Below are 14,622 nucleotides of genomic sequence, written 5' to 3'. Positions count from 1 at the left end.
ATCTAGCAATTCTTGACAGTTAATATAATATTTTATAGTATATTTTGCTCATATTGAATTATGAATATGTAATATTTATATGGACCCCATACTGATTGTCTGGAAGTGCCAGAAATGTTGGAGACTGGCCTATTTACCACCAACTAGATCAGGATTTGTCGAAATTGCACCGAGTAAGATGACATATAGAAACTATAAAATCAAAAATGTGAAATAATGGTTTATGAAATAATGAAGTATTTATGCATTAAGATCATCCAGATTTACAAAAAAAAAAAAAAAAAAAAAAAAAAAAGAGCACTATTTATGTGTTTGCTTCATTAAACATTTTTTTCAATGTAAGCTGCATGATTTTTTGTGTTAATATTTTCTCGTTTAATCCCATAGCTAGACATAATTTTTTGTTTAGTTAAAAGTTCTACTGTTCAAGTCCTGTAACTGGTATGCTGAGAATTCCCAATAAATTTTCATTCAAAGATGTTTCAATCTCAACAATCTCTGTTACTTCCTTCAGTACTGATAGTGATATTTTTTTAATTTAGAACCATACCACAAATTTCGCTGTCTGTTAGTTGATTGATGGAGCATTGTCATCGTAATGAAAAACTTCTGTTACTTCATTTTTAATTATTACCATTTCTCCATATTTCTTCCAAAATTCCATAAATTGGAAAATTCCAAAAATTCCATAAATTGGAAATTTTTCCCTTTTGTTTCGATACCCAAAAATTATATTATAAAATCATATATTTTGACATAAAATTTTTTACACACTGGGCCCGGCTGAACTGTAGTTCAGAACAATCAAGATTATTAGTGTTACATGAACATTTTCAAGAATCATTATGCATTTCAATACAAATTCAAGTTCTTGTAATCAAGAAATGTCACATAAATATCATGAACATGTAAAACTTACCGTATGTTTTCAAGAATATCAAGTAAATTTTCAAATAAATTTCATCAAGAATTATTGTCATAACATTCCTATTCAAGCAATTTACAGCTATCATCATAAAACTTAGCTAGTGTTCATTATTCACGGCAATGGATGTATTGTTTGTAAAATTTCCGTCTGCTTTTATCACACACTGATAAAGTTAGACCAGAATTGCATTAGTTATTTATTATAATTAGTAAATAACTAATGCAATTCTGGCCTAACTTAGGTCTATTTCCTGTACATGCTTAAGGTTTACCTGAGTCCCAAACTAATATAGTCCCACACATACTTCAGGTTTATCTGAACAACAAATCTGTAATTATTAACTCGATGAACACAAAATGTAAACTTTTAGTCTATGACATCATTTACATTTCTTTGACATATGGAAAGCTACTAATACTAAAAAAACAACTGTTTGGACATCGAGGTATGGCTATTTGTTGATAGCCATGTGGTGATGAAAGCAAAAAATAAAAAATAATGATTTGCCAGATTGGCAACAGGGATATAAGTTATTCAGTAGGTATAAAATCAATCATGTTTTGATGTTCAATGTTTCAGTTTGAGATGTATGCCAAGAAAACAGAAGATACAGACCCAAATTATTGACCATACAGATTCATGCTAATTGTTTAAATGATTGTTTCTTTACTGCACTGTTTCTTCCACATGGAGGTATTTTGCTTACTGAAGTGAAATTAAAATCAGGACTCTTCCTATGCTTTATTTATTATGAAAAAATACCAACTGCACATGTGTAAATCATATAAAAAAACAATAATACTCTCGCATTATCTGCTCAACCCTTCTGCAAAGTCAGCAATTGTTAGTGACTACTTTTCGTCATTCTGTGAAAAACAGTAAATTGGCAGCAATTAAAATTAAATAATAATAATAAATAAATAAATAAATTTAAAAAAAAAATTTTTAAACATTTTTTAAAAAAATTTTAAAAATCGGCAGCACTCTGAAAATTATATAAGACAGAAACAAAATTAAAAATGCAAGAAACACCCATAATGAAATAATAGAAAATTACATACAACAAACATCTATAACAAAACACTACAAATTTCATAAAACAGTAACAAATTAACTAAATTAAAAATGTAACATTCATAATAAAACATTTAACTTTCTATTTTCTCAGTCTATGTGCTGAGAAATCTATGCGATCTGTTTTTCATCTAAAAAGAAGTTACAGAAAAGCACAAATTAACTTCATGGAATGTGCTTTCTACACACTATACTAACAGGCAAAACGCTAATGTGTGTGCAACCATTGGTTGGTGCCAAATAAATACATTTTCATTAAACAAAAACACACACACAAAAAAAAAAAAAAAAAAAAAAAAAAAATCTGAAAGGTTCCAAATTTTAAATTATGTCCAAAGGCGCATTTTTTTAAACATTTTGTGTGTTACCTTTATTTGTTAAACATCATGTTAAATATCATGTATCTACCATTTTGTTAATATTTTTAATTAAATGAAGTAATATAATATACAAAGTATATTTTTTTATTATTCTTAATTTTACCATATTTATGAAGATAACTATTAAATGAATATAAAATGAGAAGGTGCAACAACTTTATTATACTTGACTCACAATGCTGTCACAAAATATAAAAGAAACTTTTTTGGAGGAAGGATTCAAGAAGAAAACAAATAAAAAAAAGGGCATATAAAAGTGTAACACAATTTAATTTTTAACAACTTTTTCATTTAATTCCCAAGTACTTTATCTTCTTTAACAAAAGTAATTCCTAAAAGCTACACAAGACTTAACATTTCAATTCCATTGCAATTAATTTGCACCATATCAGTACAATTGGATTTAAATAACTTATACATATAAATACAATTTTTATTTGACCAATCGAAATATGCAATATTTAATCTACAATCGAAATAATTTTTATTTTCTAAGGTTTTCTTAAAGTACTTGTAAGTCGTCCTCTTTCGCAAAGCAAAAAATAACAAAATTTTAAAAAATAGAGAATAAAAAATATATATTCTTATGACAATCAAAAAGGGAGAAATTAATATTTTATCCGGACAGAGATCAAAATTTAAGCAATATGATCGGGATCCACATTTAAAAAAAAAAAAAGAAAGAAAGAAAAACACAAAACAATTCTATGATGATTTGAACACATTCCTTGTTGACATGCACCAACCAAAACAATCCTTTTAAAGACATGAGTGTAGGAAACGTACAATATGAAAAAATACCCTTTACGATTAATACAAGCCAAATTAAAAATTCACTGAACGAGCTTCCGTACAATATTATGTTAAGTGCAATAATCATGATATATTAAAATAAAATGTAATTCTACATACTGTGGATGGATTATGGCAGTTAGAATTTGAGTTCGCTCCGCACGGTGACCTCTGGACAGTAACTAAAGCCATATTAGTCGCAGCCTAAAACCTCTTGTCAATTGCAAGATTGGTACCATCACACTGAATAAAGTCACATAATAAACTTCTCTATGCGTTAAACATACTTAGCCAATTCTGAATTTGTTTACGTTACTTCGCAGAGGCATATACACCCAACAGTACCATTGTAGCATCTTTCTCAAAACATAAGAAGCGCATGCGCTAGCTTCCACCTCTTTCGGTTACTTCCGTTTTGATCGCTTCCATGCCGAGGAATGGAAATATTCTTTGATTGATGCAAGGAAAAAAGAAATTAGAAAACCGAAACGAACTCATGCGAAGTTCTGTCCGCTTTAGCAGAAGCACGCATGCATTGCAAGGCTTAAAGAATATGTACATTAAAATTTAACGGGTCTCGCAATCTATAAAAATCTATTTTCTTGTTACTTTTGCATAAAATTCTTCTTGTGTTTTTGAATAAGTCTATTTATGATATATCATAGAATATCAGTGAACTCTAAATAAAACTTCTAAGTTTCATTTTATAAAATAGTTAGCTTTTCTTCATGAAATTTCAGTTTGCTGAAATTTTACTCCACAATTAAATCACACACACACACAGATCGTATTTTATTCTCGAGTGTCAAGATGTAGAAACACAATATCAATCGCATTTTACTGAACGTTGCTTTTACTCATGAGAAGGATACCTGACAGGATTTCTTCATTGTTCTTTAGTGGTGAAATTCAAACCATTCACTAACTCTACTTAATCTGATTTCAACAAGTTTAGTTTTTTTATTTACTTTGATAGGAATAATTGATTTCATATCTACGTATATAAGTCTTCTACGTAATGATTGGCAATTCAGTAAATGTGAGGTTACATTTTATCTTTACCTCACAAGCGTTTCACTTGTTTTATGATACTCAGCTATCTTTATTTATGTTAATAATTGCACAAAACTTAACGAAGACTAGGCATCGAGGAGTAGGCGAAATTAAGGCTCCTCTAAACCAGGTATCTTTTTCTTCTTTCACCGTCAGCAATAAGAATTTTCTCTTTATCGGATTTATCGTGACAGGAATTAGAAGTGAAAAGAAGAAATGGATGAAGACATGTGCACTCTGCAAACAGTTTGTAACATCGTACTAATTTTTATGAACGTGGTATGATTAACGTTTTGAGCTGGTGACGAACTATTATTGATTTTTGTAAATTCTGTTCCATAGTTTCTATTTCATCATATACCTTGTAAATATGTGATGTTATTTTTTTTATATTTGAGAGCTTTTACGTATGGTTGCAGAACATCTTGATATACAGGCTGTTTTTATTTTGTAGGCTGGTTGACGATTTGCTTATTATCAGAAGTTTATTTTTATGATACATAATGCTCCATAATCCAGAATTGAGTGTCCCTAATGGGTAGTTTAATTTGCAAAATTATGAAACATATTAAATAAGTTTTATTATATATTATAATGTATCTTGTATTTTTGACGTTTAATACATGTCACATCAATGATAATAAGCTTTGATTGTCGGTTAACTATAAGATCGTTTCTGTCTGGAGAGGGCAACTATTTAATCATTAATAGTTAAATAAAAGAGGATGTATATTTTTTGAAAAAGGAGTGATGCAAAAATTTAAACCTTATTTGTAAAAAATCAACTTATTACATATAAATGCCATATGTGACATTAGTAAGTAAAAAAAAATAGGCTTACTTTCCTTAAAAATAGCAAGTCAGACACCCATTTCTGGATAAAGGAATATTTTTATATATTGACTGACTGATAAAATTGGAAGTGCCAGTGTTTAGTTTCCGTTAGAAATGATAAACAAAAGTAAATAATAATAAAATGATAAGCAATTAAATATAAATATTAATTTAATTAATGAGTATGATAAAATTTTATGTATTCAAATCAGTTATACAACAAAGTGCCTAAATTCGTCTTTGAGCTTCAGTTTGAATTACATAGTTTACTAAAAAATTGAGAAGTACTGGAGCCGAGTTGTGGTAGGCTTTGTTTAAATTTAAGTTATTAGAATAATAATGCATGTACTAATATTACTATGCAAAGCATAAAACCATTTTTAAAAGATATATTCCTTTGGCTATTTTTTGTTAATTTCATCTGCAGAGAACCCGTTGGCGCCATTGCAATTTTTACTCGCCAAACCCGAGCCGAGCCATAAATGTGATTTTTAGTGCATGTAAATTCAAGTTAGCAAACAAAACAATATATTAAGCATGTGGTAGTAAAAATTCACAGATAATAAGCATGTAGATGTAAAACTAACCGGTTAAACGTGATATACAAAAATAAACCTGTCTTTTTCATAATATATTTCACAATACAAATAACCTTCAACAGTAATCAAATTTTCTTCGGTTGCATTGTTAATAAAACTAGAACTTTATACATTTTATTATTTTCCAAGAGTCATTTGAACTGTATTCCTTACACCAGCAGTGATTTGCTAATTTTTATGACCATGGGGATGCATCAAACTACTCTGTCATCTTAGGTAATCAATAATATTTTTTATCTCAATTTAATCAGCTACTTATCTCACACCTGCCATCCTCTGAAAGGTTATTGTTAGAAAAGCATTAACAATATAGTATCTTGTTAAAATTTTATGCCATAAAAATTGGAGCTGAGAACCAGCATCTATCGACGAAAACTTCTTTAATTATACGACAATATTTCTATCTATTCGTTGTTAAAAAATTCAGAAAAATTAACGTGGAAAATCGGAAAAAATAATAATAAATAAGAGAAGAAAAATGTAAATCTCCAAATGCAAACAACGACAGTGATAATTCAACAAAATGAATGCAAGAGGAATGGTTGAAACCTTCGAACAAGCGAATAGGATGAATCCGATAGGTTACCAGGTTTGAACTATTATTGCCAAAGTTGGCAATGTTTACATTTCCCGGGTTCTCTGCAAAAGTGCTTCCATTTCTGATTATCTGTACCTTTATTATCAATCTTAGTTAGAATTGCCAGTTTTGGGCATATTTTCGAGTGTACATGTAACAGCAAATAGCCCATGTACATACCACATTTTTCTTTGAATACATGCTTTATATTTAGCAAGCTGTAATACATGCTTTATATTTAGCAAACTGTGTCAACTGGCAATAAAAATATAAATACAGTACAAAGTCCGTAATCCGGACTCATTGGGACTTTGGCGATTCTGTATTAGGGGTTTTTCCAGATTATAGATCATCAATTTAAATCTGGTAAGATGGCATGCAGAAATTATATAATTAAAAATATGAAACCATAATTTATGAAATAAAGAACAATTATGATCTAAAGGGTATCAAAATTTACAAAAGAAAAAAAAAAAGCTTAACATTTATTTGTTTACTTTATTAAACATTTCTTTCAGTTTAAGTTGCTTCGTTTTTTGTGCTAATACTTTCTCGGTTAATCTTTGGATTATGGTAACTTGGTGATTTTTGGCAAAAATTTGGCAACCAACCCTGCTACAACAACCTTCTACTTTTTTTCGGCACCATTTTGTCTTCACGATGTAAAGACAGGTTTCTTTTTTTTTTATTTACTCAACATTTTTTCCAACAATCTGCTAGCTGAATTACGCTTATGCTAGAAATTTTATGGAACAAAAGTGCTTAATCATGACGAATATTAACTGCAAAATTGGGAGAAAGTGCAGAATCGCAAACTCCTTGCCACGTTTTTCAGAATGGCACATACACGGTAACCATGTACATATCGACCTATTTTTACTTTAAAAAAGTCCCAGAATTGCACAAAAATGGCATTCGCACACTTTTGACTTTATCCATGTACACTACTTTTTTCTCGTAAATTAAAAAAATTTGCAGGAAAATTTTGTGAATCTTTAAAGTTGGTAAAAAGGACATATATGAAATTACCTGATCGCGAAAAAGTATATACCCTTTCCAAGGATGAACATTTGCACGTATAAAATAAATAAAATATCCAAAAACTTTTCCCTCTAAATTATCTATTATAAACGTCACCTGCAAATTTATAACGCAAACATTAAAAATGGTTGCAAATACTTAGTGTCAAATATTTAAATTATTGCCATGCACGTTTACTTCTACTGAAACGTATTCCAAAATACTACAAACATATAATTCACAAAATCACTATCATTTAATTAAAGTATAATTAAATTAAAAAACAATACTTAAAATGTAAACAAACACATACATTAAATTAATAAAAGTTAGCTTAAAATCTTAATTACTTTAAACTAATTCATTGCTAATAACAATTTTCCAATAATAGCATATTAATTTATTTATTTCTTATATTTAGAACAATGCATAAAAATAATATCCTCAAATGATTAAAAATACTAACTTGCCTAATCTTCTTCAGAATCTCAATCGTATTCGTATGTGCGCCTGTTTCAGGATCTTTAAAATGATACTTATGGTTAACAGCAAGATGTTGAAAACCTTCATCCTCCAAACAGGCATATGACTTCCAGCAATCAGATATTATTATTGTACCATGTAGAATATACTGCTTAATAAAACTTAATAAGCAATCTTTACTTCTATCTTGCACAACCTTAAAAAAACACTTATTGCTACCCCTTTCAATCCCACTAAATGCCCATTTCAAATTCACTTTACATAGGGCCATGGGATCCAAAAATTAAGCAACACTGTTTCACACAACACAGAATGAAGCTAAATACAAAATGCTATAAAGTACTGCAGATATTTTTCCAGATTTCCCCCTTTTTCCGATTAAAGAACTGTGATTCATCCATATATGTCACATGACATATCTCATGATCTCTCATTTCTCTCAGACAAATTAATCCGTAATTGGAACTGGTTACTTCTCACATTATTGCCAAAGTCCTAGATAGTAACCTTTATTGCCTACCAAAATGTCACCAAACTGCCTGTTACCATATTCCAAAGATTAGCCACTTTCTCTTTAATTCTCTTTTCTATAAACAAATATAATTTCTCGTTCAGTTACAAAGTTCCACTGTTCAAATCCTGTAATTGCTGTGTCGAGAATACCGACTAATTTGTCAATCGAAATTTTTTCGTTTTCAATAACCTCTCTGTCACTTTCTTCACTATCGGAAGCACTTATAACACTTTATTGGCTTTATGCGCATGTGTAAATTTGTGGCTTTGAGGTCCGGATTATAGATCATTCCAGATAATGGACGTCCGGATTACGGACTTTGTACTGTATTAATTAAATAGATTTTTATTCTTATCATTATTTATCGACAAAATTGCACATGTGAACCATAAAGGTAGTCAAACAAAAGTTTTCTGCCAATTCACAGGTCATCAATGATTTGACGAAATTTTGTGATACTACAGATAATCAAAAAGTACCTATTTTCATTTTTTTTTTTTAATAGAGATTGATTTTTTTTTTTTTTTTAATATATTTTCATCTTTTCATAGAAAGTTGTAAAAAAAGTTTTAGAGTAAATGATCAAGGGTCTTCCTGTAACTTTTGATGCTGCATTATTGGCATTCATCCCAGCTAGCTCAGATGGTAGAGCACTGCCAGGAATGGTAGGGTCCAGGGTTCAATTCCCTGGCTGGGCTATGTCAATGCTCAGTATCTAAGTTAAGGATCATAATTTAATTTCTTTCATGTATTGGTAACATTTTAGCAATTTAAATTAATTATATTTTCTCCCCTTTTTTAAGTAGGTAAATTATTATTCTTATGGTAATTCTGTTGTATTATTTCAGGAAGAGTTTTTTAATTTTGAAGAAAACTTTTGTTTCAGTTATGGAAGATTGTAAGTCACTTCTTTTATTTAGGAAACCTTTTATTAAGTAGTATTTATGTGATTTTTTTGTCTGAAACAATATTTGTTATTGAATTGTTCATAAAATTATGACTTTTTTATGGGCTAATCTTTAGAATATGGTAACAGGTAGTTTGGCGACATTTTCGTAAGGTGATAAAGGTTACTAGCTAGGACTTTAGCAATAATCTGAGAAGTACACAGTTCGAATCGCAGATTATTTTGTCTCGGAGAAATGAGAGATTATGAGACATGTAACATTTTCCGGAAAATTCCGGTCGTGGTTTTAGCTAATAAGCACTTAGAAACAATTTCGCTGCTGTGCAGAATCGCCTGCAAGTGCAGAATCACCCACTTATTTGTTTGGCGCTTTTTACAAGAGTAAGAAGAATTGGATTTTTGTCAATTTTCTTTGACTTTTTAAGTGAAAATAGGTTGATGTGTACATAGATAAAGTCAAGAGTGTGCGCAGTGCCATTTTTGTGCAATTCTGGGATGTATTTTTAAGTGAAAATAGGTCAACGTGTACATGGATATCGTGTATGTGCAATTCTTAAAAATGCGGCAAGCAGTTTGCGATTCTGCACTTTCTCCCAATTTCGCACCTAATCTTCTACATGATTAAGCATTTTTGTTCCATAAAAGTTCTAGTATAAACGTAATTCGGCTAGCAGATTGTTGGAAAAAATGTTGAGTTAAAAAAAAAAAAAAAAAAAAAAAAAACATGCCTTTACTTTGTGAAAACAAAATGTTGTCCAAAACAAAACTAGCAGGTTGCTGTAGCAGAGTTGGTCGCCAAAAAATCGTTAAGTTACCATAATGTAAAGATTCACCTTTTTATGTTTAAATATGATATTTCTAAAAATGAATCCATTAGAATTCCTATTTAATAAATGTAGATCAAACTGTTTGCAGTAGGTTATGTGAGATGCATGTCAAAGTGTATTTTTTGTCTAGAAACGGCCAAGAATGGCATTCAAGGTAGACTTTAATTCAATTACAGTAGAAGCTGGACTGTCCTGAAAGTTAGGAAATGCCCATTAAATGAAAATTCCATGTAGGAGAACATATAAAAAATGCAGTTCGTGATAGAAAAGTCAAATGTACAAAAGAAATGTCTGGTTTAAAATTACATAAAAATAGTCATCTGGTTTATAATCAATCAACTTGAGTATCAAAAACCTACCTTTAAAATTATGTAAAATTTCAGGGGGGGGGGGGAAATTGCATTACTGGTGTAAAAGCTGATGTATTTTATAGGCCTTAAACATATAAAGATTAAAACATGTTATTCAGTTATGAAATGCCATTGAATCATGGAAAGTTCGCTTAGATGCTGTCATTCCAGCAAAAGTTTAAAGGAACAGATCATTCTTTAGTTAGATAATCAGCAGATATCAGGTTTGGATATAAAAAATAAAAATTTTAAAAAGTTAGAGTTGCCAGCTTTCACAATTTCTGACTGTATTCCTGCCAACCCGATTTAAAGCATATTTCTCCTGACTTTCTCTTAAATAGTTTTTATGTATTTAAGTATTTTCATTCAGAAAAGTGATTTTTTGTGTCTGAAAGTACTTAGTTTAGTCTCATGTCTAGACATTTAAGTGCACCTTCCTGCAGAACACTGGTGAATAATGATATTTTACATCAAACAAAACCACGACGAAATTTCTAGGGGAGATTTTTTTAAACTTTTTATATAAACTCTGTTGCATGTTTTATGATGTGTTATTTATTAACAAAGTCAAAAATCTAAGAACTAAATATGTAGCTAATGGGTACAAGGCAGTGCCTAAATTTGATACAGTAGGGCAGAATGGAATACCACTTTAATGAATTTGGGGTAAAGCATATAATTTGGCACAATTCACAATAGATGGGAGAAGCAATTTTATAAGTGTGTTTGAAGGATTTCTAAACCTGTTTTTATTTTTGAATGTAAAATTTTTTTATTATGTTAAGAGGAGTTTTTATACATGTTTAGAGTATAGCAACAATATCAGTATAAATGTTTTAGCCCATGAAGAACTATCTGGCCATCTCGCTTTAAATTGGGATTTGGAGGTTTTTCTATTAAATTTCGCATTATGGAGATAGGATGTCTAATAATTTCTTTCTGTGTATCTGAAATTTTAGTGAATTTGAAAGCTTCTTACTTTCTTTACAAAGTTCAAAATCATGATGTCCATTATCCGGAATGATCTAAAATCTGGACCTAAAAAAAAAACCAACTTTTTTCTCATAGGCTTTACACATGCGCATCTAATTCCCACCCTCCACGCATAATAAAACATCTGGAGAGTCCCGATTCTTAATTTCACTTTAACACTAAATAAAATACCTTGTTATTAAAGAAAGAAGTTATTGACGAAACAATCTTTTTAGCATAAAGTTGTACGATCAGTAATTTGGCTTCATTGCTGCGTATCTGCTTGGCACACATCTCAAACCGAAACGTTCCACATAGATACGTCCTTGATCTGATGCCAACCTGGCGAATCATTATTTATTATACTTTCCTTTCATCACCGTGTGTTTATCAAAACATGACAACTTGAGTAATGACTTATGTAGCGGTGCTTAACAATTTTTTTTTGTTTTGTTTAGGTTCTGCTACATGTAATTCAATAATAATAATTGAATAATAAAGGACTATAGTAACCTTTTATGTTGACATTGTGCTTTACGATGATTACAGATTTAAGTTAAATGTGCACATAAACCCAGAACCAGTGCCAGGGCTCGTATGGCCACACCGAGTCGTGGAATTTAAAAACCACAGAGACTGCATCAGGCAGTAAGATATCTAGCGCCAGCTTAAGTATATGTGGGAATTTATTTATTCAGAACTCTGATAGATAAGCCTTAAGCATGTGCAAGAAATACACATAAGTGTAATAAATAACTAAACTAATACAATTCAGGCTTGATTGTCTCAGTGCACAATTAAAGCAAAATAAAAGTTAATAGAACAACTTGTCGTTAGTCACCAAGCTCATAATGCATAGCCAAATATGTACAGTCAAAAGTCGTTAATTCGGACACCCATAATCCGGAATGATCTATAATCCGGACCTCAAAGCTACAAACTTTCTGCGCATGCGTCGCGTTGGCGCTTAAGATCTTTACGGCTACGGATATGCTTGTGCGCATGTGCAAAATACGTTTACGAATGTGCGTTTAATGTATAACGGATGGTATAAGCTAAGCTAAAATGATCTAATTCAGTTAATGTTGCAGATTGCTTTGTTCCTTAATCTTCGAATTGGATTCGGCTTATTATTTTTTGCAGACTGTTAGAGCAATTTTATAAAAATTAGCTTGAACTTTCGATTACGTCAAATAAAATTTCTGATATATATTTACTAATATGTAAAGGATCTACAAAGCGAAAGTATGTTTCGATATCCATTAAACAAAAAGTGGAATTGCTGCAACAAATGGATAAAGGCATAATCCTTTGTTTATCTAAACTTTAACGTTTGTTTACCTTTAACGCCGCGGTGCGCAATGAATTGGAAGTTGATCTGTCGGCACTATCGTTATCTTCAGGACAGATGTTTTTATTTTATTTGTCTTATAATTCCTTACTAAATGTAGTATTTCATCTCGATGTACTCCGTCTTTGATATGATTTAAATCAAATTCCTCGTCATTATAATTCACTTCCGATAGCGAAGAAAGTGATAGAGGTTATTGAAAACGAAAACATTTCAATTGGCAAATTAGTCGGCATTCTCGACACAGCAATTATGGGACTTGAACAGCGGAACTCTGTAACCGAACAAGAAATTAAGTCTGTTTATAGAGTTAAAGAGAATGTATTATCACATAAAAAACGAAGCAACTTAAACAACTTACATTGAAAGAAATGTTTAATAAAGTAAACAAATAAATATTAAGCTTTTTTTTTTTTTTTTTTTTTTTTTTTTTTGTAAATTTTGATACCCTTTAGATCATAATTGTTCTTTATTTCATAAATTACGGTTTCATATTTTTAATTTTATAATTTCTGCATGCCATCTTACCAGATTTAAACTGATGATCTATAATCCGGAAAAACCCCTAATACAGAATCGCCAAAGTCCCGACAAGTCCGGATTAACGACTTTTGACTGTATACTGAAGGATAGCTAAATTTGATGATGATAGCCACTAATTTTAAAGGTTTTCGGATATCACAAAACAAAGGTGACATTTTTCCAATTAATGGATTTTGTTAAAGAAATGTGGAGAAGCATTAATAAATGAAGATGATATAAAAGTTTTTCATTGTGATGACAATGCTCCTCAATCATCAATCAATGAATGAATAGCAAATCTGTAGTATGGTTCTCTAGGTCCAAAAAATACCATTATTGATTGTGAAGAAAGTGACAGAGGAGTTACTGAAAAGAAAAAAAATTTGATTGACAAGTTAGTCGGAATTCTCGACACAGCAGTTACAAGACTTCAACAATGTAACTAAACACGAGATTCTGTCTGTGTACAGAATTAAAGAGAAAGTATTAGCACAAAAAATGAAACAACTTACATTGAAAGAAATGTTTAATAAGGTAAACAAATAAATATTAACCCCCCTTCTTTTTTTTTTTTTTTTTTTTTTTTTTTGTAAATTTTGATACCCTCTAGATCATAAATACTTCATTATTTCATAAATAACAATTTCATATTTTTAATTTTATAATTTCTACATGCCATTTTACTAGTAAAACTGATGATTTAACATCTGGAATCGCCGAAGTCATGACAAATCTAGATTTTGGACTTTGTACTGTATTTTAATCATGAAAAATTTTAGGTATCATATTTCAACGAAAATATCAATTTCAACCGCTCTCAAAACCATCTGAATGATGTTTTTGCATGACATCTGTATGTATGGACAGAATAAAGGATTGTAAACTAGATTCAAAAGAGTTTTTTCTCCCTTGGATATCTGTACATATGTACACTGCTCAAAAAAAAAAAATTGGACAGTGCTATATCTCCCGTTCTACTGGGCCGATTGAAAAAATTCAAATTGCGTTCTTGATGTCTCGAAAGCGCGACTTAGGATATATATTAGATTTATATATAGCACTATTCTAACATAGGTATTTTGACACAAAATCGGACTTTTTCTGAAATAACATACCAATTTTTTTACATATTTCGATTCTACAACTCAAATTAAGCCTAAATATGAAATTTTGTAAAATTTAGAGAGAAATTCACAAATTTATGTTGACAGTGTTTTTTTCAGTTTGCGCAAAGAATAGTTCACTTGGCGAACTTCTTAATATATGGCAACCTAGTTACCTTTCCCATGAGAGGAAAAAAAGTCACCATCGTTCCTTTTTTCCAAATAATATTCTTTATATTATGTTTTTAATTATAACTGCTATTATTTTCAATAATTTTTTCTTTTTCGAATTTCATTTTAATTGTTTAAGTTGCAGGTTTTTTTTTTTCGAATAAC

At 30.1% G+C, this 14,622-nt stretch overlaps 2 protein-coding genes across 11 annotated transcripts in view; one reads left to right on the top strand and one right to left on the bottom strand.

The window, feature by feature from the left end:
- ssh (Protein phosphatase Slingshot) overlaps positions 1–3,584 on the bottom strand; it is a 242,807-nt gene extending 239,223 nt beyond the window's left edge. The window contains exon 1 of the mRNA XM_085819257.1: positions 3,295–3,584. Coding sequence (XP_085675383.1) covers positions 3,295–3,366 — 72 coding nt within the window. The 5' untranslated portion in view covers positions 3,367–3,584. The remainder of the gene's footprint in view (positions 1–3,294) is intronic.
- A 799-nt stretch (positions 3,585–4,383) lies between these two features.
- Positions 4,384–14,622, top strand: part of Pop1 (POP1 ribonuclease P/MRP subunit) — an 88,098-nt gene continuing 77,859 nt past the window's right edge. For 3 of the 10 annotated variants that reach the window (XM_085819250.1, XM_085819255.1, XM_085819252.1), the window contains exons 1-2: positions 4,408–4,591; positions 9,103–9,152. Coding sequence is in view for 3 of the 10 variants with exons in the window: in XM_085819249.1 (XP_085675375.1) it covers positions 9,143–9,152 (10 nt within the window). In the remaining 7 variants the exon portion in view is untranslated. Of the gene's footprint in view, positions 4,592–9,102; positions 9,153–14,622 lie in introns of all 10 variants that reach the window. The other 7 variants (XM_085819253.1, XM_085819256.1, XM_085819251.1 and 4 more) reach the window with 5 other exon arrangements.

This window comes from Stegodyphus dumicola, chromosome 6, assembly GCF_044657685.1.
Source record: "Stegodyphus dumicola isolate Sdum_Otavi_A_Nest chromosome 6, ASM4465768v1".
Classification (NCBI taxonomy): Eukaryota; Metazoa; Arthropoda; class Arachnida; order Araneae; family Eresidae; genus Stegodyphus; species Stegodyphus dumicola.
This window is presented reverse-complemented; position numbering and strand designations above follow the sequence as displayed.